Source organism: Echiichthys vipera (genome assembly GCF_963691815.1).
Source record: "Echiichthys vipera genome assembly, chromosome: 21".
Lineage (NCBI taxonomy): Eukaryota > Metazoa > Chordata > Actinopteri > Perciformes > Trachinidae > Echiichthys > Echiichthys vipera.
Window position 1 is genome coordinate 13,177,542 of NC_139846.1, and position 22,781 is coordinate 13,200,322.

General features: G+C 42.7%; 3 protein-coding genes across 3 annotated transcripts; 2 read left to right on the forward strand and 1 right to left on the reverse strand.

Moving 5' to 3' along the window:
- Positions 1–3,653: 3,653 nt before the first annotated feature.
- Positions 3,654–5,717, forward strand: gtf3ab (general transcription factor IIIA, b; the record flags this gene model as incomplete). Its single annotated transcript, XM_083935725.1, has 9 exons — positions 3,654–3,784; positions 3,893–3,987; positions 4,073–4,169; positions 4,269–4,357; positions 4,439–4,512; positions 4,587–4,667; positions 4,771–4,946; positions 5,436–5,489; positions 5,589–5,717. Exons 1-9 carry the CDS (start codon positions 3,671–3,673, stop codon positions 5,715–5,717), a joined length of 909 nt encoding a protein of 302 aa, XP_083791851.1. The 5' UTR covers positions 3,654–3,670.
- A 413-nt stretch (positions 5,718–6,130) lies between these two features.
- On the reverse strand, positions 6,131–18,499 carry lnx2a (ligand of numb-protein X 2a). Its single transcript, XM_083936474.1, has 11 exons — positions 18,373–18,499; positions 15,530–16,088; positions 12,236–12,471; positions 11,983–12,120; positions 11,609–11,808; positions 10,407–10,820; positions 10,118–10,285; positions 9,422–9,599; positions 9,109–9,334; positions 8,065–8,223; positions 6,131–6,721 (listed from the first exon to the last, which is right to left on the reverse strand). Exons 2-11 carry the CDS (start codon positions 15,931–15,933, stop codon positions 6,586–6,588), a joined length of 2,259 nt encoding a protein of 752 aa, XP_083792600.1. The 5' UTR covers positions 15,934–16,088; positions 18,373–18,499; the 3' UTR covers positions 6,131–6,585.
- Positions 18,500–19,449: 950 nt separating this feature from the next.
- On the forward strand, positions 19,450–22,523 carry LOC310963278 (uncharacterized protein). The gene is made up of 3 exons (XM_083936020.1): positions 19,450–19,587; positions 20,062–20,136; positions 21,849–22,523. The coding sequence occupies exons 1-3, from the start codon at positions 19,562–19,564 to the stop codon at positions 22,213–22,215; spliced, it is 468 nt and encodes a 155-aa protein (XP_083792146.1). The 5' UTR covers positions 19,450–19,561; the 3' UTR covers positions 22,216–22,523.
- Positions 22,524–22,781: the final 258 nt, after the last annotated feature.

The following is a 22,781-nucleotide window of genomic DNA, read 5'->3' on the forward strand; positions in this document are numbered from 1 at the left end:
ATTTAAAGGGTTAGTCCAAATGAAAAAGTCACATGTTTTCCAGCACTATTTTGGTTAGGGTTGTCAATACATTATGTCAATGGTAATGAATGGAGTTTCATTTGTGGTGCCCAAAGCAATGAACAATTTCTAACAGCAATGTGGACTTTCCAGAAACAGTGTCAGGTGTGCGTCACCTTTCTTTATCTACTGAAGAAATAGTCCCTGTATCTGTTGCATATGTAGAGCCTTACAGGACTCTTTGTGCAAAAACACATGAACTCTGAACTCTGATATTTAAAACAATATATATCTAATAGAATTAATTTATTCATGAATTAATAATAATAAAAGTGTAAAAAGCCCTGCATTCAAAATTATACTTGAGTATAAGTACAACATTTATCAGCAACATGTGCTTAAAGTATCAAAAGTAAAAGTACCGCAGAAAGAACCTTTTCTAACATCATGGATATATATAATAATTTACTATATTAAAAAGATTGTTGAGCCTCTTGAGGTAAATGTCTAACATACGATATTGGGTAATATAAATTAAATGTATCTGTAAAGACTTCATTATTGTTTTTATTGATGCATTATTGTGTTAGCAGTATTTCAATGTCATGGCAGGTCCAGGTTAAGATCATTAAAAAGTAGTAGTTTAATCTATTATTACATTGATAATCATATTTTATAATCTAATCTGATGTCTGTGACTTGAAGAGTAACGTGTAGCCTAACAATACTGCCTGTATATTGTTCATAGAGACTATTTCATTCAAAAGATAAAGGTAAATTTCCCTCTGAAATGATTCTGAATAGAAATAGTTACATTATAACATTAAATGAAATATTGAAGTAAACTACAAGTACCTCAAAATCCCACCGCATATAATATTCCATTAATTTCTTTTGTATTGGGGTGAAGCCTCTTAAAAGTCTCTGGGACTGTCCGTCAGTCTGTCTTTGTGTCTGTCTGTATTTCTCTCTCTCTGTCCATCTGTCCGTCTTTTCTCTTTTTCTCTTCTTTTCTTCCTCCCCAACCGGTCAAGACAGATGGCTGTCCTCCACAGAGCCGGGTCTGTTGGATGTTCCTGCCTGTTAAAGGGAAGGTTTCCGTCGCCGCTGTGTGCACAAGATTACTAGATTAATACTGTATATAATAACTGTAATAATTATTACTACTTGTATTAAAGATAGTGCGACTTGTTGCTGCTCATGGGGGAATTGTTGGGTCTCTGTTAATCATAAACAAATCATAGAGTGTGGGCTTAACTACACCTCCACCATCCCTCATGCTCTCCTACTTTTTTTTTCTCCAAAAAAAAAAACCCTCAGTGGTCTTGAAAGTAATAAATGTGACTGTGATGAAAGCGTGGACGTGACAGTGTATGTCCACATGATGTGTTTGAGAAAGGCCTCGACAAAGACACAAGGAAATCCCACTGCAGGCCAAACGGAGTGCATGCTGTATCTCTGTGTGTGATAGGTGGGGTGATAGAGTCAGTGGTTATCAGCGGCGGTGGGAGGCATGGTCATATAGGTTGATATTGGGCCAGCTGTATTGATCCTGGCCCTGACATCAGAGGGGGAGGAGGTGGGGAGGGACCGGATGAGAAGAGCAGGGAGCTGATAAAGGTGTCAACGGACCCAGGCATGCTTACCTGAAGCGTGGGAGGGCACCGAGGTAACGCCCAACAGGCTCTCAATAGGCCTTATTCACAAAAGTCAGTCAAAGGTTTCACATTAGAGCATGGCATGGGCTCAGAGGGTGAGCTCTAATGTTTGGACAAGCAGATAGTGTTATTGGATTGTCAGTGTGTTTTTTCGAAAGCCTTAAAATGTTGTCTTTTGGAGCTAAAGTGAGCCTTAAAAGAACAGCTCTTACAAAAGTTGAATTAATATAAAAACAAATGCACCCTTGCTCAAGAGCTGGGTCTGTTGGAAGTCCCTGTCGGTTAAAGGGACGGTTTTTGTTGCCACTGTGCACAAGATTGCTGTTAGTGCTCATGGGGGAGTTTTTGGGTCTATGTAAATCATAAATAAGTCATAGCGTGTGGTCTTTAACTACTCCATATGTAAAGTGTCCTGAGATAACTTGTGTTATGACTTGGCACTGTAAATAAAATTGAATTGAATTGAATGCACTCATTGGTTTTGATGCTACAGGCTACATGGTCTTGTATGGCAGGTAGCTTATGGTGGCTAATATGAGCTAACGTTTGCAAACTTTAGGCTCAATATTGCTGTAGAGCAGACATGGCTTCTCTGCTGTTACATAATATTTTAGCATTTACGCAGTAAAAAAAGATATATAGCTAGTCTCGATTTAAGCAGTTTGGAATTCTCTTTATTATTTTAATTTCTCCTTTAATTAAATGTTAGTTTTAGCATTTTCATTGACTTAAAACAACTTTTAAAAGAAGAAATACATTGTTTTCTTCTTACACTTAAAAAGTTAGGTTCATACATGATAAAAGCATCCTTGCTAAATTTACTACATTCAGGAGTTTTGCCACAGCCCTACTTGGTAGGCTACTAACTTGTGGTTAGCTAATGTTAGTTAAGCTGGAGTCAGTTACTGAGTCACTTTTCCATTTTTCTGACTCTTTTCTACTTTTGCTACTGTTACACCAAGTTTTAGCATTTATCACCTGTGGCCACAGTGGCTACTTTTAAGCTAAAGTTAGCCTAGCTTTAATGTAAAACTGTGTAACCTGAACAGCGGCCACCGTGCAAGTGACAATGCTAAACTACTGTTTATTAAATAGCACAAGCAGAGTCATAAAGTGAGCAAAGTGACAAAATGATGTGAAATATATGCACATCACCTAAAAATTCACCTAAAGTTAGCAAACATTAGCAGAAATTAGCTACTGGTCATACCCAAGTTAAGCTGTGGCAGCAAAACCCCCTCACTGTATTGAACATGGCGGGTCTCGTTGCTCATGAATGACATTTTTCCATTTGTAAGAGAAAGGATGTCCCATTAATTACTTCAGAAGTCTCACAGTGAATCTGGCTGAGGAAGGTTGGTGTAGCATCAGGTTTGTGGGTCACAAAGGAGCCCACTGAAGACTACTTGAACAATAAATCACACATATCACAAAACAATATTAGAGGGTTGATAAGATTAAGATTAGAGCAGTAAATTGTGTGTGTGTGATTAATGGAGACAGACAGTCGCCTCTCTCCCTGCCTGTGTGCCAAACACACACAGCAGATCAGCAGATCAGCAGATCAGCAGATAGGGACACATACTGCGAGGACTGCAAGGAGCCTGTGTGACATTTTTAAAGCCTGAATCAATCAATGTGGAGGAAAGAGTCGTGGACATTTATAATGTTTGAGTATCAATGGGATTACTATTAAACTCAGGGGCCTAAATCCTTTTCTGCTCCTGCGCTACAATCCTGCACAACTGAGTGTGGCGAACTGATTTTTCAATACATTTTATTTTCATTTTCTTTTACAGAATATTAATTATTCACAAGTAAATCATGTTTAGATGCCAAATAATTTTCAGTTTAGGCAGTTAGGACCCCCCTTTCCCTGCTCTGATTGGTACATCCCAATTAGATAAATTAAGCACAGGTGAGCTACAGCTGGCTGTAGGTCACAAAGTGTCCTGCCCCTTTACTGTTAGTTTGATCGCGAGACAGATCACATCTGACATTTCTTATTAAAGATGAGGGAGAGGTTGAAAAGTCAAAAAAGTTATGTTTGCTCTTTTTTTGATTGTGACGCTAAATTCAGTAAGTTGTGGAAGCTAGAGGCTCATCTTTGCAAACACACTGGGGTGGTAAGTGAAGCCCAAACAGAAAGTGGACCCATCATAGCTGTTTATCTCGTTTGTTGTCCAGTTAATGTTGTTGGGATTATGTGGCAAATAATGTTCCCCTAACCTCAGAAACCGTTCTCCTGTGCAAACTGTGACAAGAGCTTTTGCGCTCGTTATCGACTCACCAGACATGAGCTCACTCACAGTGGGGGAAAGCCACACAAGTAAGCCACTTTATCCTCTGTTTGAAACGTCGGGGAATAGTAAAATGTCACCTTGGTGTTAACTGTTAGCGGCTCTGGTCCCCGGGTGTCTGGCTGACGGATGCTCTGAGGCCTTTATCACCAATGCCAGCTTGAAGAACCACATGGCTCGAGTTCACCAGCACGAGGAGAAGTCATATCAAGTACAATCATTTTCTTTTGTTGCCTTTTTTACTTTGTCACACGTAGGTTGAGGTTTACTTTGATGTCCAGGCTTGCTTTTGCTCCTATTCTTGTACCAGTGTGACCATGAGGGCTGTGGAAAGACTTTCAGCAAGAGAAACCAACTGAAAGCCCATATGTGTGAGCACCAACAGCTTCTGCCATTTCAGTGAGTGGATACACGTTTGATGCAAGAATAACTTGAGTGTATCGGTTCATGGCCATTTCAAACCTGAGCTTTTGGATGCAGTTGTTCTTTCAGTGGCTGCACAAAAGAATTCCCCTCTAATGGGAAACTGAGGCATCATGAGAGAGTGCATGGAGGTAAGTTGATTATCAGAAGGCTTTTATCATTTCTTTTTAACTGGCTTTGTTTAACAAAAGTCCCCCTGCTGCAGGTTACTACTGTGAGAGTGAAGCATGTCCTTTTCAGGCAAAGACATGGACAGACTATCTGAAACACAGAAACGAACATAAAGGTATGACTCTAATGCTGGGTAATGTTGGACTGCACACCTTGTTACCCATGAGCTGTTGAGTCACAAATAGCAACATTGTTTTGAATGACTTCTTTGTTCTCAGGTAAGGTGCTGCGTCTCCACTCTCGGGAGAAGAGGACACTGTCGTGCCCCAGGGAAGGGTGTGATAAAAAGTTCACTCGTTGCTTCAACTTGGAGCATCATGCACTGGGAGACCATGACAACAAGAAGCCCTTCAGTTGTGCCTATGCCGGCTGTGGGAAGAGCTTTCCCATGGAGGTAAACTTAACATTTTAATTTAATGGTGTTAAATGTTGGGTATCCAGCCATGATGATAGTTTGGCATTTATTGCTAAAGGCTTTGACATATGCACGTTGACACTTTGACACTAATACAACAAGCGATGAGAACATCTGAACATAGCATTTCTTTGCAGTGATGGGTATTCTAGACATTGCTGTAAGATTTGTTTATCTGGAACAATTTTTTAAATATTTTTCTACTCAGAAAATTGTTTTTGGCAAAATGCACTACTTAATTGAAGTTTTCAAATGTGTCTTGCACATACTCCATTCCAGTCACCTTCACTGTACTTGGATGGAGGCAGGTCTCACTGGCGCATATTTCAAAAACCAGAGCACATTAAAACCTGAAACACTGCACATGACTAGACACACTAGACGTGAGATGATTTGAGATTTCGGGGGACTTGGATCTGTTAAGTTTCCGATACAGTGTAGTTGGTAACTGGTCTCATTGGTAATCAGGAAAGCCTGTGGCGACATGGAGTGGTGCATGACCCTGAGAAGAAAAAGCTGAAGGTAATGTGTCCTTGTGCAATTTCCCCCTCTTTTTATAGTAAATGGGACTTTTCTCCTCCAATGTCCTTCATATCTTTTTTTCTTTTTGTCCCCTTCCAGAATCTGCATCCCAGAAAGAACCAGCTGTGGCGTACAGCACAGAAGGTCACAGTGGCAGCTGCAGCCAGTCAAGCGGGGACCAACAAACTTGCTGCGAAGCTGCACAGCACTACTTTAAAGGATAACTAATCTTGAGGCTGCACTATACAAATCTGCTTGGATGTCTTCATTGACGCAAAAGCAATCACTTTTTTGGTTTTGTTAATATACTTTCTTTATGCAAATGTAAAATAAAGCTTCAGGTATCCAGCACTACATTAGCAATCTTCCTATTAACAAAACTGCCTCTTGTTCATATACAAACAACTCCCACTGGCAAAGTGGAAAAGCACGCTGTAGAGCCATTAATCCTTTGAAGGAAATGTTTATTAAACAAACAGAACACACATTCACACACATGTATAAAACTCCAGCTGATGGGACAGCTGGTTGTCATGGTGATGAGGCCTAAGGGCAGTTGAGCCCCAGGGTGCGGCAGGTTTCTAATAAGGCCTGAGGCTTATTCAGCTGGATACAGCGCTGGTGTTGCAGAACATCTCGATTTTAGTGATTACAGGTCGTTATCCTAAAGATGACAAAGGATCACAGTCTACTTTTTAATTTTAATATTCTATCTCTACCTGCGACGATGCATCCACCTGAATACAGCCCTGGATTCTACAACTGCCTGGTGAGGTGAACACAGCACAGATCACCCGTTAACAGTTGCACTACCATTTCTCCCTGTGGGAGTGATGACAACATGACCATATGAACACAGCAGTGTGTTTGTGAGTGCAGTCTGTCGAGTGACGTGGCACGATCTGGATCAGTTCCCACCCGGTCAGGACAGGCTTGGTCCTGCTGGGTCTACTACAGTTCTGAATGCTTTTGGTCCTGGATTAAGCCCGGTATGGAGTGATGTTCAGTAGCATGTACCAGTTCACTTTGGCCAAGGTCATTCCCAATATAGAACATTCTGGGTGTGGTGCGCAGCCCGCTCATGATCTGGCCCTAGCTATACCAGGCTTCCAGGCCAGGAGACCACGGTGAGCGCCACCCGGCTGCGCTGCTCCTTCAGCATGGGCACCAGCGCTGAGTGGCTCATTCCTGCTGTCGACAGGCCGTTGACTGCCACGATCATGTCACCACACCTAGGGTGACAAAAGACAGGTCAGCATGGCTTATAAACAGGGCCTGACCGCTCAGAGTGACGTGTCATTGAAATGGCTCTACATCACGGAGCATCGTATTAAGACATTTGAGAAAACTGAAACATTTCGAGGGGTGAGAACCAAAGGGGTGCAGCGGGGTTTTTTACCTGCTACATAGACTCTGTTGGTAGCGGCGTGGCTGCTGCCAGCTTGACTGTGCGCCCCTGAGTTTTAATACATTTGGTTCTGCAGGTTTGGAAACTGTGCTGCCTCAGATTGCTCGCTGGTATAATCTTAAATTTTAAACAGATTGCACTCGCCTTTTTACAGTTTTATGTAGTTTTGTCGCGCTGCGTACGCAGCCCATGTAGCTGGGCTGTAAGTCACATTTTCCCATCTTGAAAGGAGAGCAAAAACCAAAAACTGACCATACTTTGTCAGGACAATTTCTTATTCGATTCAATCTTTAATATTAAAACTTCATAAACACATGGGTGACCATATTCTTTTTTTTTTAAACATTTATTTGAAAATATATATTCAGTTCAGTTAGGTATTTTGTTTTTTGATTAAATTATGGAGACTGCACCATTTTGTACCCTTTAGTAAAAAATAGCTCATGAAGAGCTTTAATCTGATAAATATTACTAATTTAACCTAAAATGTTACATTTTACATATTTATCGTTGTCAACAATTCCCCTGAATAGCAACTAGAGCGGAAATTATTAGTCGATTAATCAGTCTAATTGAAGCAAAAATTGAGTATTTAGGTAAATTTTTAAGCAAAATATCAAAAGATATTATTGGTTCTAGAGTCTCAAATGAAAATATTTACTATATTTAATATATTCACATGTGTGTACAGAGATGGGGTCTAAGAGAATCAGTCTTGGTTTATTGGTAGCTGTTTCTAGGACGATGGATAAGATAACAGATGACGGAGCAGAAAGACCACGTTGATGAAGTTCAGTATAAAAATAAAACCTTATTTACTAAGAGAAAAATAGCAGTACAGTAAATATTTGGATCTTTCACGACTGATTATTTTTCTTTAAGTCTCAAAATACTCAAATACTGTGGGTGTTCTATCTAGAGTGTTAATGGTGATTTAATGAGCAGTTAATGCAGTTGTTTCATATTAAAGGAATACTTCTAAAACAAATAATCAAAACAAAAAAGGGTTCGCTCTGTTCCTGTAGTGCGCTCTGTGGGCGTGGCCTATCATCACGCCACTCTTATCAATCACCAACCGGAGGTCACAGTTTATCTACCTGCTAATTCACCACGGTGTCTCTGCTAATAGAAGCCACACAGTCACGTGAAGAGCAACCCATCACTCACTTCAGGCGGCCGTCATAGTACGCAGGTGTGCCGAGAACGATGGTCTTGATAAAGAACGCCTGGTTGCCGTGACTTTCCTCGTATCCCCCAACGATGCTGAAGCCCCAGCTGCCCGGGTGGCTCCTCCGCAGTACAATCTCGTGACTACTGTGCAGGTAGCTGCAAAAAGAGAACAGAGAGCAGAGTGAAGGGGGGCTGAGCAGACAGTAGGGCTGACTGAATCCTTAAAGGATGACATATGCTGAGAAAGAAAGGGTCCTATATTGTAAAAAGTAAGGTTTCCATGTCTTGTTTTTGTTATAAAAGCAGGTGGTGGTGCTATATGAGTTCTGTGAAAGTATCCACAGAGAAATGAACACAGCCCGTATTCAGAAACTGTGACGACCCGTCAGGACTTCTGTACGGTTGTGATGTCACAGCTATTCTATATATAGGCAGAAAGTGCCGCCACAGTGCTGTTAGAATCTTTCCCCGGCTGCATTGACGGTGCAGAGATGCTGAGACGCTGACTGATCATAGCAGACTGGGCTTTTTCAGGAGGGAGGCTTAAAGACAGAGGGTGAATACAGGTATATTCAGCTTTTTTTAATTTAACTTAAAGCATGTAAATAAGCTCTAGTAGAAACCCAAAATACAAGTATGAACCTGAAAATAAGCAGAATATGGACCTTTAAATCTGCATGTGGGGTACTTTCTCCTGTTTCCAAACATGTCTCAAGAAATGTCTACAATAAAGTATTTAGCCAGTTGAACTACAATACCCTTTTTTTAAAAATCCGTTTTTTAAGACCTCTTGCAATATGCAAACAATTAAAAAATGATATGTAACTAGACATTAAAACAACCAATCAGCCCAAAGCCTGACATTTAAACCTGCTCAGACAGGAATTAACATGGACAAACATGCACTGATATATTAAAAAAACATGTCACATTGATTAGCATCAAGGTTATATGACACTTTATCGTGATATAGATGCTCACACACCACAACCGCACATTTAAATCCAGACCTGTACAGTCTTTGAAGACAAGCGTGCTCACCTGGGAAGGCCCAGCCACATGACCCATGAAGGGGACCAGTTGGCATCAAAGTCGCTGTCGTGTGTGTGAGGCAGCAGCTCGTCATGTTCGTGATCTTCCACCATGCTGACCTCCAGAACCCGCAGCTGGACCGAGGGGGAGGCGGCGCTGGCCTTCAGGGTGCCCACGGCCTCACTGTGGCTCAGGTACGTTAAGTCCTGCCCGTTGATGCTCAGCAGGACATCACCTGAAGGAGGAAGAAGACGCTGCAGTTTCTGATGTTTTTTGGCCTCAATTAGTCCCGTTGTTGTCATTTTCGAGGGAGCGCCCTCACCTCGTTTGATTCGCCCGTCCCTCGACAAGCAGCCGTGTGGTTGGACGCTGGTCACAAAGATCGGCAGCTCCCCGCTCTTACTGCCCCGCCCTCCTGCGACAGTCATGCCTAGAGACTCGAGAGGCTCCTTCTTCACAGTGATGTGTTTCTCCTTACAGGTCACACACTGGGCAAGGTCCTGGATATAATCACACACAAACACACGATGAGTCACTACAACTGAAAATGTGTACTTACTCTTTGTACATCATTGTTTTCAGTTTTTACTCAATTTCGCCAAAAATGACAAAATATTGAACCAATTGTTTAAAAGAATTTAATAAAAAGTGAAAAGAGTCTCATTAATAAAAAATAAATGGGGTTTTACTACTACTATTATATTTTTTAAAGTCTGATTTTCTCACTGCTGTTTAAATTCGAAAATTACAATTAGTCCTGTTCACTATTAACAACATTCTTCCAAAGATGGACGTTGAAAATGCAAACAATTGCACCTTGGTGATGCAAAAATTGCACCCAACACACAACTAGTTCCATATGCACACACACACACACAAACACACACACATGCATGCACGCACGCATGCACGCACGCACGCATGCACGCACGAACGCAGGCACGCAGACAGACAGACAGACAGACAGACAGACAGACAGACAGACAGACAGACACACACACACACACACACAGCGTACTCTGTGAGTGCGGGAGAGGTGTATGGGCACAGGACTCGGGGTAGAGCTGTGGTTAGGCAGGAAGTGATCAAGGCAGTAGAGGTCTCTGGTGGAGCTTGATTTAGTTGGTGGAGGAGGAGTAGGTTTGGTGGGTCGACCAATCAGCAGGTGGACTCGCTCTCCGCTGGCCTAGGAGACAGAGGTAGTGCTTAAGGGACTTTATTTTTCACTCACATTTCCTACTTTGTTGTTTATGTTTCTACTTCTAAATACGACCAAAAGAAGCCTTCATGACCAAATGCATCCTGACCTGTATGATCTGTGCAGCTTGCTCCGGGGTGCCGTGGCGTAGGTCCTGCTCGTTGACCGCCAACACGCGGTCGTTACTCCGCAGTCTGCCATCCTTCGCTGCCAGGCCTCCCTCCAACAGATCCAACACAAACACCCCTGACTCATCTGTTCGCCGTACCAGCTTGATGCCGAGCTGCTCCGTTGAGTCCATCTTGTGCAGGGTGATTCTCAGAGTGGCAGGGCTGGACGGGGCGCCCTCGGGGGTGGAGCATGGAGCGTGGGGCACAGCCGGGGTAGAGGAGGACGAGGAGGGAGGCGCCCGGGAGGCACAACGACGCTCCCTGAGCACAGTCAGCTGCAAAGTGGTGCAGGGACGTGCCAGCGTAGAGCGGGCAAAGCTGTGGGGGACGTTACTGATGTCCACATTGTTCACCTTGAGAGACAGATTAGTCAAAGGAATAAATGGGCAATTAATGTTAAAAAACTGTTTTTAAAAAAAACAAACATCTGCGTACTGTGGTGGTAATTAGGTTGATAATAAAAGCTGCAACAATTAGTCGATTAATCGATTAGTTGCCAATTATTAAATTAATCAGAAACTATTTAGATTTTATCGTTTGAGTCATTTTTTAAAGAAAAATTCTCAGACTCCAGCTTCTTCAATGTGAATATTTTCTGGGTACTTTCTCCTCTGTGACAGAAAACTGAATATCTTTGAGTTGTGGCCAAAACAAGACATTTGAGGACGACATCTTGGGCTTTGGGAAACACTTTTAATTTTTCACCATTTTTTCTTTTTTTTTACATAATATAGACAAAAACAACCAATCGATTAATCAAAATAATCGTTAGTTGCAGCCTTGGATGAAAGTGGTGAGAATTAACCAAAAAGATTAAAGTTGTGGGCTTTCAAACCAAAACAATAAGCTAAAAGATGCTAAAATGCTCCTTAGAGTCGAGGGAAACTGCACGGTGCGGTGATCATTTTCTAGTGACCTCTTTCTCATTCAAGTAGTAATGTCAATGTAAAAATATTGATTAGAGCAGCTTTAACTAGGTTGAATAATACAAGAAAGTTGATTTAAGAGGAAGTGAACAAGAGGTACCAGGAAAGACAAATATACAGATGATAAAAACCTATTTTACAATTACAAAGTAAGTAAATAACTAAAATAAAATACGATATATCTGCCAAGTGAAGCTCTGAAGTGCAGTTCTTACCTGTAGTATCTGATCGCCGGCGAGCAGCCTCCCGTCTCGTGCAATGACCCCGTCTCTGTACACTTCCTGAATCACGATGTTGATGAGAGGCGTCTCGTTTCCCCCGACGACGCTGATGCCCAGCTCAACATAAGGGTTCGCCCGGTGGACCTCTATGGCAGTTATCTCTCCTTCAGGAAGCGAGGGCAACTTCACGCAACCTTTATGGACAAACAAATCTCATTACACAGCTGCATTTCACAATCTACTTTCCACATCTTCTCTAATGTTGCCTGGATGAGATTATCCTGTCATCTAAGATTACAGCTCGAGATCTTTAGTCTTCAGCCCTTTAGGAAGATGCTTGGTCAAATGGGGGGGGGGTGATGTCATACCCTCTTCGGCGGAGAGAGGCGGGGACTCGGGGCAGTCCCAGCCAGAGGATGTGGAGCTGACAGAGCGCAGGAGGTGGATGCAGGGATTACTGAGGGGCCGCTTCACCCTGGGGACCACACACTCCAACCCTACCACACCTAAAGAGGCACAAGAAGAGATGGATGCAATTTCTACCACCCTAATCTAAACTCTATTGACCTTAATGACAATCTGAATCTCTTCACTTGGTACAAGGCCAATGGATGCACTCACTTTCTTCCTCCGTGCTCTCCTCAAAGGCGGGGTTGTCGAGGCCAACATCGTCCGTCAACACGGGCCCGTTGCCGCTGTTGTTATTAGGTCCGGGGGGCGAAGAGGGCGTGCCGTCCCTCAGGTCTGTCTGCGGGGAGCGGGGCGACCTGGGAGGGCTGGTCACCATCGCTCGCTCGTCCCCACTGTCACACCGCGGGCCGTCCAAGCTCGTCTGCTGACACCTCGTCCCGGGACACCTTTCACCAAGCAACAGGCGTCAGTTTGTTAGTCCATCTGACGTGTAAAGAAAATCAGGTTCAGCATCAGTTAACTTAGCGTGATGCGGCTGAATCTATCAGGGGAGAGTCTCTTCTCCTTAGAGAAGGTCAGAGTGCAGGGTCACGTGTAGTGAAGTGAAGTGGTTTTTGTAGGAAATGTAACATTAGTGGAGGCACACTGAGGGAGAACATTACTGCATATGTTGATTTATTTATATTCATGCGATGTAGGGCTGCTGAAAATACAGGTATATGATGGAGTATTTGTTGGAGCATATCTGTATGCTTCCATGTCAGGCACGTTTGTACATGTGCAGGCTGTGAACATACTTTTGCTATCAACTATGCTATTGCTATAAAACTAGTTAATAGTGTAAAATGTCCATTGCAATTTCCCAAACAACAGTGACTCTTGAGTTTGCTTGTTTGGATCAACCAACAGCCTAAAACCGATAGATATTTGATATATAAAAAACAGAGAAACACAGCATATGCTGAACCATATGTTAAGGCACTTTTTGGCTTTATAAAAGAACTTAAATGATTGTATGATGTGTAGCTTCTGACGTGTAGCTTCAGTTGCAAGAAGTTCAGCCACACCAAGATGCTCTTTCCAGGAAACTAATGCAACTCTGGAGGAGACGGATGAATCAACTCCAAATACAAACCACAAATAGAAAGTCTTCACTGAAAGACAATTAAAAATAAACACAGACAGACTCAAGGGATCAATGTTGTCTCACCTTTAATTGACTCTGAAGTATTTACTGTAAGTGGCAGCCGGTTGAATTATTTAAAGGCTTCTATCCTTCATTTCCCTTTCCTTCTAAGAAAAACAGGGCCATGTAAAACAGACTCCTGCCCCATGATACCTTGCTCTTGTAGTAATTTAAATAAAAAACGACCAGTGTTTTAAGGTGATGTGGCTTAATGTGATATATTACCATCGCCATTTCTAATTCTCACATACCTTTGTTTCCATCAAGGCTGAGTAGATATAGTTCTGAGAGGAAAAAGTCTGAACTTTTTTTAAACAAATATGTAAAAGTCGGACAGGTTGAACTCCTATAGAGGCTTTTAATTAAACAGTGAAAGGACCTCAGGTCTCACACCCTCAGTAATAAGCTCAACCAGCCCACCTTGACCCCCGTGGAACACTGTGGCCTGGCACTCTCTCCTTTTAATCTAATGTCCAGTGACCGATCCGTCTCTTGGCTCCTGTTACTATCTTAGACCTAAGTCTGCAGGGTAGGGCTTTAATCTTTACTGAAGAATGTCACGTTAGCCCTCTCGCAGTGTCCTTGTTTGATCTCTCTTGAACCATCATTACTTGTGTTCCCGACACCAGCTGAGATGTACCCTGTCCGCTGATGTGATGGATTTAAGAGGCCGTAATAAGACCATAAATGAGCTGCAGCTATGTCCTGAATCCTGAATCGTAACTCTGGATGAGAGAAACGCTACCAGAGAACTCAGTTACTCCATGTATTTTCTTAAAGCGTGACTATGTGGCTTTGCAAAGATGAAATATAACATTTTTCATTGCTTCTCACAAATAAAAATAAAAAAATGAATTGAGAAGCATTAAAACACGCCCTTACTCACTTGAATAGGAATTTGCTGCCCCAGTCTAACATGGTCTGGAGGCTAATGTTAGCTAAATTTAGACAGATATTGCCGCGTAACCGACAATTTTGACTGAGTCACTTCGCTGACTTTAAATGACTCTATTGCCGCTACTGTTGCTACTGTAATTGTAACATCTAGCTACAGTGGCCGCCATTCAACGAAAGTTAGTTAAAGACATAAAGTAAGTGTCAGGGGTCTCCTGTAAAAACAGCTGACTCAGAAAAGCTTTTAACAGCTTGTTAGCGATAGCTTGTTAGTGTGAGCTTGTTAAGGAAAAGCTCCTTGACTTAACTGAGGTGTTAGGTGATCGCTGGATATCCAGTCAATAAGCACACATCAAAACACCAATGGATGGCACCTTAGCAACAGATACAGTTGTGAAGAAAAAAACTAGAACAACAAAGAAGTTTGCTCCTAAATCAATAACGCTGATTATAGTGTTTGTCCCCACAAGTGTAGTTAAGTTTTTACACATTTACAGCAAGTTCTGGCCAAAACTTACTAACAAGAAAAGTATGCGTATATTCTCCAGGCTTTCTACATTTATTTTGATATCCTTTCATATGTGAAATGTACACTGCTTCCATCCATGTAACAGCAACAGTATCAGCAATTCTGTTACCAGGACAAATACACATTAACACCCTCAACAGCATTTCAGAGCGAGATAGAGCAACAGAGAAAGAGGAAAAGAGGGATAGAGGGAGGGAGAGAGAGAGAGAAATTGTTTAAACAGAGAGACACACACAAAAGGAAAGATAGAGGAAACCAGTGGGAGAAAGGTGCCATTGTGCCATCCCAAGTCAAGCTGACCCACATCCCGCCATGTTCGACTCACCACAGGCCGGGGTTGCCTTTGGCTGTCTCACAGAAGAAATGGTTGAAAAGGTCTCTGGTGTTGAAGTTGCTCAGCATGATTGCAGAATGAGAACATGGAGCTTCTGGTCAGCCAACCCATGACTGCTGTAGGGAACCACTAATCCCCTATCACATGACCTACAGCCCAATAATCCCCTCAGGGACTCACAGCACCTGGTCCAAATGGGCCAAAAGCCAAAGGGTGAGGATGGACGGAAACCCTTTAGGTTAAGAGCAGTGGGTAAGTCTAACCACCAGTTCCCGCCAGAAACAAGTCAACTGTGAGGATGCAGGGGGTTTCGAATGCAACTTTTTAAAGTTAAACAAAGCTAACTAAAGCTGCAACTAACAGTTACTTTCATCATCAATGAATCTGTCCGAACCATTCATCCGTTAAACGATGAATGGTTCGGTCCAGAAGAGCAAGAAAGTGAAGCTACATTGCCTGTATAAGGCTTGTGACATCCTGGTTGTCGTGCATGCATAGTGTTTGATCTGTGTGCTCTCATGACAGCATGACTCTATCATGTGTGTATGTAAGCTTTATTACCTGTGTTTGAGGTGTGCCTCCAGGTCGCATCGTGGCATGCTGAGGGAGCACACTGGGGTTAAAGGGCACGACACAGAGAGCTTGTCCAGCAGCTTGTGCACCAGTATGCTGGATCTGCGGCATGCCTGCAGCTGCAGCCGTGTCCTGTCCAGCGGGCAGAAGTCCCTCTCCTGGAGGAAGCTGCGCAGGCAGCGGGCGCAGAAAGTGTGTCCGCACGGAGTGTCCAGTGGCTGCACCAGCGGCTGCAGGCAGATGTGGCACACCAGGTCGTCGTCCACTTCCAGACGGTAGTTGTAAAGGTGGTTCTCCCAGCTGCGGTGGATCTGGCCGCACTCAGGACACAGGGCCTCCAAGGCTGGCTCCACCGGCCCGGTTAGACCCACCTCGCAACCGGGGCTGCCCATCTCTGCACCTTCGACACAACTTAGCTTTGGCACAAATGACTCCAGTGGGGCTGCAGCGCTGGGAAGGGGCCCACGCACTCCTCTCCCATAAGCTTCACAGGATGAAGAAGTTTCAGAGAGGACAGATGCCCCCCAGCGGCTGATGGCACATCACCCTGCAGGTCAGATGGCAAATAGGGTTAAACAGCTGTTTTAGAAAAACAACAAGTGTCTGATTATGTGTTTGTGCATTTATTCATGTGGCAAATGCTTTGTGCATGTGGGCGCACGTGTCTGCATAGGATCGAGAGTGGCATCGTGTGTGTGTGTGTGTGCGTGTGTGTGTGTGTGTATGTCAGTGTGCTGAGATTATGTATTGCTGCTCCTGTCCACTAATCTCGCAGTATAATCTCTCTTTTGCTCTCGCCTGCAGCAATCTTCCAATTCCACAGAGAGGGAATTATCTGGGATTGTAGGCAGAGAGAGGACACAGATCAGAGGAAGTGGGATTGTGGAAAGCAACAGAGAGGGAAAAAAGTGCCAGCCAGGGGTAGAAAGGAGCAGAGGCAGAGCGAGGAAGAAGAAGAAGAAGAAAAAGAGATGGGTGAAACAGATTAATGGAATGTGAAATCAGAACAAGGCCCAACACGAGGAGAAAATGAGACAGAAAAGAGGATGTGTTAGGCTCTATAAGGCAGTCAAGTCCATGAAAGAAAAAAATAGAATCAATTCTTTACACATTTCCCACAGCGTGCTTGATATTTCTGGTTTAGGCCATACAGTAGATGCACTCAGTCCCCTCTGTAACAGAAAGAGAACATGCCTAAAGCAAAGTCTTAAATAAAGCACTCCACGAGGAGAGTGCATCCCCAGAGCTAATGCACTGTGTGCGCCGATCACTTCCACAGTGTTTCACATCCAAAGCCATTCGGACCTTCAGATGCTCTCGTAGACGAGCCCCCGTGGGCCTGATGCAATCGGTGGACAGCAGAGGGCGTGCCTCAGCTCACAGCAGGCCAGCCAAGCCACAGTGACTACCTGCCTCTGTTCCAGCGGGGGTCTGCTCCTGTCTCCATGACGACCTGGAGCCTGTTCTGTTCAGTGGGGCTTGACATTCAGAGTGTAGCCGGAGAAGGAGGCAGAGGAGCCACACAACAGATGCATTTCTCTCAGCAGGATGCTCTGCTCCTCCCCGGTACAGCCTGAAAGCTTGTCAGACCGCGCAGACGATGATGAAAGTCCCCTTGGCTCAGATTTTTTAGATGCTTTTTTACCGTCTCGTCTCCATGGCTACCCATTTCTGTGACAACCTGTCTCTCCTGTCTCCTTGGATACCGGACCGGTAGCTACTTATTTCAGCCTCCTTTAAGTACGTGCTCCTGTCTGTGTGTGACTGGATGCTTCTGTCTCCATCCCGCAGCTGGACATGAATTAATCATGAGGACACAAGGCTTCTCTGTTCCTATAACAAAGCTGTGACATCACTACATCACACACACATTCACACACAAACTTATGGACATGCAAGTTTAAGTCTACACAAGCAAAAGTTGAAAAAAAACCCACATGCACATCATGCACAAGAGCTTTCAGATGCTGCAAATAGTCTTTATCAATAAGTAAAGTCTTCAGGTTTTCACTGTAGCAGCAGTTTAGAGCTGGGCCATGAAAAGCACTTAAATCTATTTTAAACACTATGTATCAACAGATTCTTTCATGAAGACTATAGCAAATGCTTGTGAAATATCTCTCTTTTAATCCCACTGTGTGTGTGTGTGTGTGGTTCTGAGTCCAAGGCCATGCTGTTATTGTCATTGCTTTCTATATTAATAAATAACAGTCTTGGCCCTGCACCTGTCTCTGCTCATTTTTCATTTTTCCAGAGATGACAATCTAATCTTACAACACAGGACAAGCCACGAACAACAACCTCGCCTGTAGGAATGACATTTCCAAATAAGATGAGATGATGTTTTAGGCCACAGATTTGAAATCTTAGGTCCTGTCGGCTTAGCCTACATTTTCATAAACCCCCATCTCGTCGTCACTTATCTTAAAACAAAATGTAGAAAGGCTGATGGTCACTTGCACGGGCCTGCTGGTCTGTTGCAATAAGCTGTTTCACCTCCTACAACAGTCAGACATGCAATGATAACAACAAAAAACTGACACTGATTTAATTGATAATTCCCATCATTTTTTTCAGCTGTCACAGCCCTAATTTCCCTTGGCAACGCAACAACTGAAATGTCATGATCTATAAGCCACCCGTAGGCGTTGAACACATTTGATTAGAGCAAGTGCTTTTTTGGTAATCATTGCCCCCATCTGTCTGACTCCATCCCACCCTCCACAAGCGGAAAAGCTAGGACAGATGAAGCGACAATGGCAATATCAATGCAAAGCCACAGACTGACACCGTTCATGCAGGCACTGGATATAAGTAGATGTAATATTTACCTACTCCGGCTGCTCCTCGAGCCGTGCACTCCGGCCCCAAAAAGGGGGATGATTATCTGCGGGACCTCAATCACGCATTCACCGCAACGGCCCGTTCCGCAAACCCGCACGAAAACGCCCCCGTGCCTTTGGCGGCGCAGGCCCCGCCCACCGCTGTCCGTCAGCGGCACTGGGCGGGGCCTGCGGCTGCCAGTCCACAGCAGTCTCAGGGGTGGCTCCCAAACAGCCTGTTCAAAACAAACAAAAGAACAAAAACCGTGGACCCTCACTGACCGCTTTTAAATGACTCTGATATGAGATTAGGATTTCTATTTCATTTTGGCCAAACAATAAAGTCGCATATGTCTTGCTCTGTTGCATATTGATGAATTTAATATTGCAGATTTGTTTTTGTTATGGTGATGCTGTTTCAAGATGAACTGCCATGAACAATGAAACAAAGGTTTTAGTGTGTCATTTAAGGTTGGATTATTTCAGCAAAACACTTCTTATTGAGGCACAGGGGTTTTTAAATTGTTACTAATGACTTTAGTAATGGTTAATACATTATTTGGGGAATGCTTTGTAGATAAGCAATAATTAATAAGAAGACGTTTTTAACTGTGGTGAGTCATTGATAGGTGCTATTAGTTTCTCAAGCCATGCAATCTGCAGATATTAATGTTAAGAAATAACTAGACTAATAAAGGGTAATGAACCATCAAATGATCAATTCTGCATGTTAATAACAAGTGCTTCATGGTGTGCATTGTTACAGTTCATTTACAGATTAGGATAGTTAGGCAACATAATATAAAATCAACTTGTAAAATACGATGTAGCATATCCAAACAGATAAAACTGTAAACAACTGTAGAACATTAAAATGCTGCTTAGCATCGTTAATTAATTAACTTTTAGTTTTGGCACGTTAATAGATGCTACTGAAAGCACAAATATTGCATTTAAATTGCATTCCTACTTCATACTCTTAAAATAATCCAGCGAGTTAGTTGTGTCAAGGTTTTGTCACAAAAAAGACTTGGAAGTGGCAGGCATCTTTAAGGACAGCTAAAACGGCACAGGGTCCTTGGTTGAAGGACCTCGCGAAGAAATAAACAAAAAAAATATGTACGCTAGCTTTAATTACCAACAATAATCGATTTTAGTCAAATTCACTTGTTTCCAACGTGAAGTTTATTCCGACGAGATGTCAGAGGACACTGACCTGGAGAAGTATGTGACTAGTTTCATGTTTATCTTCCGTCAACGCAAACCACAGCTACAGCTGCTCACACTTGTAGCTAATGTTAACACCCCTCCGCCAGCAGGGAGGGATATTTTTGGTTGACAGCTGTTGTATTTAGTGAGTAACTTGTAAGACGAGTGTGTAGTGGTTGAAAGGAAACCCCTCCACCATTATCTGCCTGTGCATGTGTGGTTAAAGGTCGGCTAAATGAGTGAGTCTCCTCTGCTGATTCAGCAGCTCGGGTCAAACCGGGACACTCACCGATGTCCCTTCATTCACTCACTAATGAGTCACTTTCTCCTCCGCATTCTGTCCGCATCACTCTGTTTTCTCTCACTTAATTAAATTATTCTCCCCTTGGCTCCCCCTTGAGGTTTCATTGCTATCTTTGTCCTCGACTTCTCCCCATTTCCTCTCCTTCACATGACTCATTTGGATATGTTTGCTGTTTATCCATGCAGGCGTGCAGTGGAGGAGCTGCTGAAGGAGACCGACAGGGCTCGAGTGAGAGCAGAGACCATGGGCCCTGCAGGATGGTGAGCACATATCAGCCTTTCTGTCATTTGGGGACATTTGGCTGCTGCTCAGCTGTACTTGCATTGGGGCATTTTTGTTCCTTCAGTGTGTCGCATATTTAAGATAAGATACAACTTTATTCATCCCGAGGGAAATGGATGTGCAGCAGTTGGAAGAATGCAGATGTAAAGAGTGTAAATATATGTAAAAGATAACATAAAAGTAGGTGCAAAATATTTTTAAAAATCTAGATAGCAATGAGGTGCAGATAAGGTGCGATCCAAATACAGACAGTGCCAAAAACAGGTTACATGTATGGATAATAAATATACATATACTCTATGTATGCACTATTCATTTAAACTTCCTATTTGTGTTGTTTAAAGATTCAATATGTGTAAAATGAGTCTTGTTTCTATGCTATATTCTCAACTCGTTTGTACTACTAGTACACTACTACTAGTAGTAGTTCTATAACTACTGTTGTTCACAGTAGCTACTATTTGGTCCACATGTATTTATAATACTACAATTAAAAGTGTACAACAACACTTGGACCAAACTACACGATAACTAATAAAAACAACCCAAATTAATACAAAATATTGCACTGCATTTTATATATATTATCTTTTAGGAAAACAGCATATTGATTTACCATGTTGCTCCAGGTGAGTGTATTGTGTGTAATTATTGGCCACCCTCCCAAAATGTTGTAATAATGATACCGATAAATGCTGAAATATTTGGTTTTGCCAGAAAACACAGCTACAGTTGTTTCGTTTCAGTGACTAAGTTTAAATAGTCAAACCAAATTAGTTATTAAAGTTGTATTTATTGAGGAAGTCTCCTCCAAGACAGTCACACAACGCACTTCATCATACAAACAAACACATATATAGAGTTGGTACAGTGCCTGTAGAAAGTCATGATACCCCTTTGAAGAGTCGCCTTTTTATTTTATAGCCTGAAATCATAATACATAAATATGTATTTATATTTTTTGTACGAGCATACATTTTTTTAATTCAGTTAATTTATCCTTTACTATGTACTATATAGCTTTTATCTTTTCAACATGAAATTACACAAAGTCATGACATGAAATAAAGTTATGGTGGCCACAGCTCGATAGTTACCGTTTGCAACCATTTTGAAAAACTGGCAACCAATTCTTGGCCTTTGGTTGCCATCGGTGACAAACTCTTTTTAACCTAGCAGCAAAATGTGCACCCCTGAAATAAATACAATTTTAATACTTGTTAGTGATTTTTAATTATTGCTGTTATAGTCAGATCCAGTCAAAGCCGCATGTGTGTTGGTGCGGTTATTCGCATGCACACAGGCATCTTTTTTTATAGAGACGACAGAAAACTAAATTAAGTGGTTTGAATGTGGAAAAAACTTTTAAAAAGATTTTTTCGCTAACTGTAATAAATCTTTTATTCTTTTATGTCACATTTTCTTTATTAAGCTGACATATAACTGTTTAGTATCTTAATAAGATACGCATTTCAATCCAGGTGTGTGTCATGGCGATGTGAGCATTGTGTTTAGATGAATGGCACAGTGCCATGACACAGACCTGGGAAAAGTATTTCTTTAATTACTGGAAATATAAGTTGATGGCAACCAAAAGTTGATGCCTATTTGCCCACCTCAAAACCACAACCACACAGCACCCATAGGTCTGTCAGAGTTTAAAAGTTTGTCCGTTCACTCCTCTTGTCAGGTTGAAGTGTCCACTGCGGAGCACCAACAAGCGCTTCCTTCTCAACACCCTTCGCTCCACGGGCCTGCAGCGGCACACTGGAGAGTCCAGAGATGGACACTCCACCAAGAGAGGGCGCCGGAGAAGTGAGTCCCCGGACAGAAGCCGAGGCCGCAGCAGAACACCTCCCAGAGATCACAGAAGTACAGGAGGCCACACGGACCATAAACACCATCACAGGGACAGCTGCAATAACAAAGATAAGAAGCGGGATAGAGACAAAGAGAGGAGTTACAGGCACAAAGACGACAGAGACCGGAGACATGGGAGGGATGGACAAAACAGAGACAAAGACAAAGACAAATACAAAGACAGACTTCATGAATAAAGTCTTCTGTCCAGGGGGAGGAACTCTGATTTTACAGAGGCCACTCCTTGTCCAGGCCGCACAGAGGTGGACACTGAACACTTGAAACTGCTCTCGGACCAGCTGACACACCACACAGAACTGTTAACGGACTAAAAGACTGGTTCACCTGTGGGCGAAGACAGTAATTTAAGTTTTTACTCTTTTTGGTGCTGATTGAGGAAACGTATCTCAAATGGTAGTTTAGTGACAGTTCACATTTGAATTCACAAACATTTTGTAATTTTTGAGCTTTACGTAGTCCCTTAAATTTTCACACAAAGCCAGAAGCTTGTTTTCTTTTCTGATGTTCCATTTGTAACTGTTGTGAATAAATCAGGAATCAAGTGTTTGTTACAGTCCAGGACGCTTGACAAAACTTTTGACGTTTCCGTGTACCTCGACATGACTCATGGTTTGGTGTCATTCTGTTTCACCTAACAGTCGAGGTGGTTTGGTTTCAATTATAATGTCATTACCATTCTTCTGTCATTATTCACTGGTCAAAAATGTTTACATAAGCCATGCTGCTGTCGCCACTGGGTAAG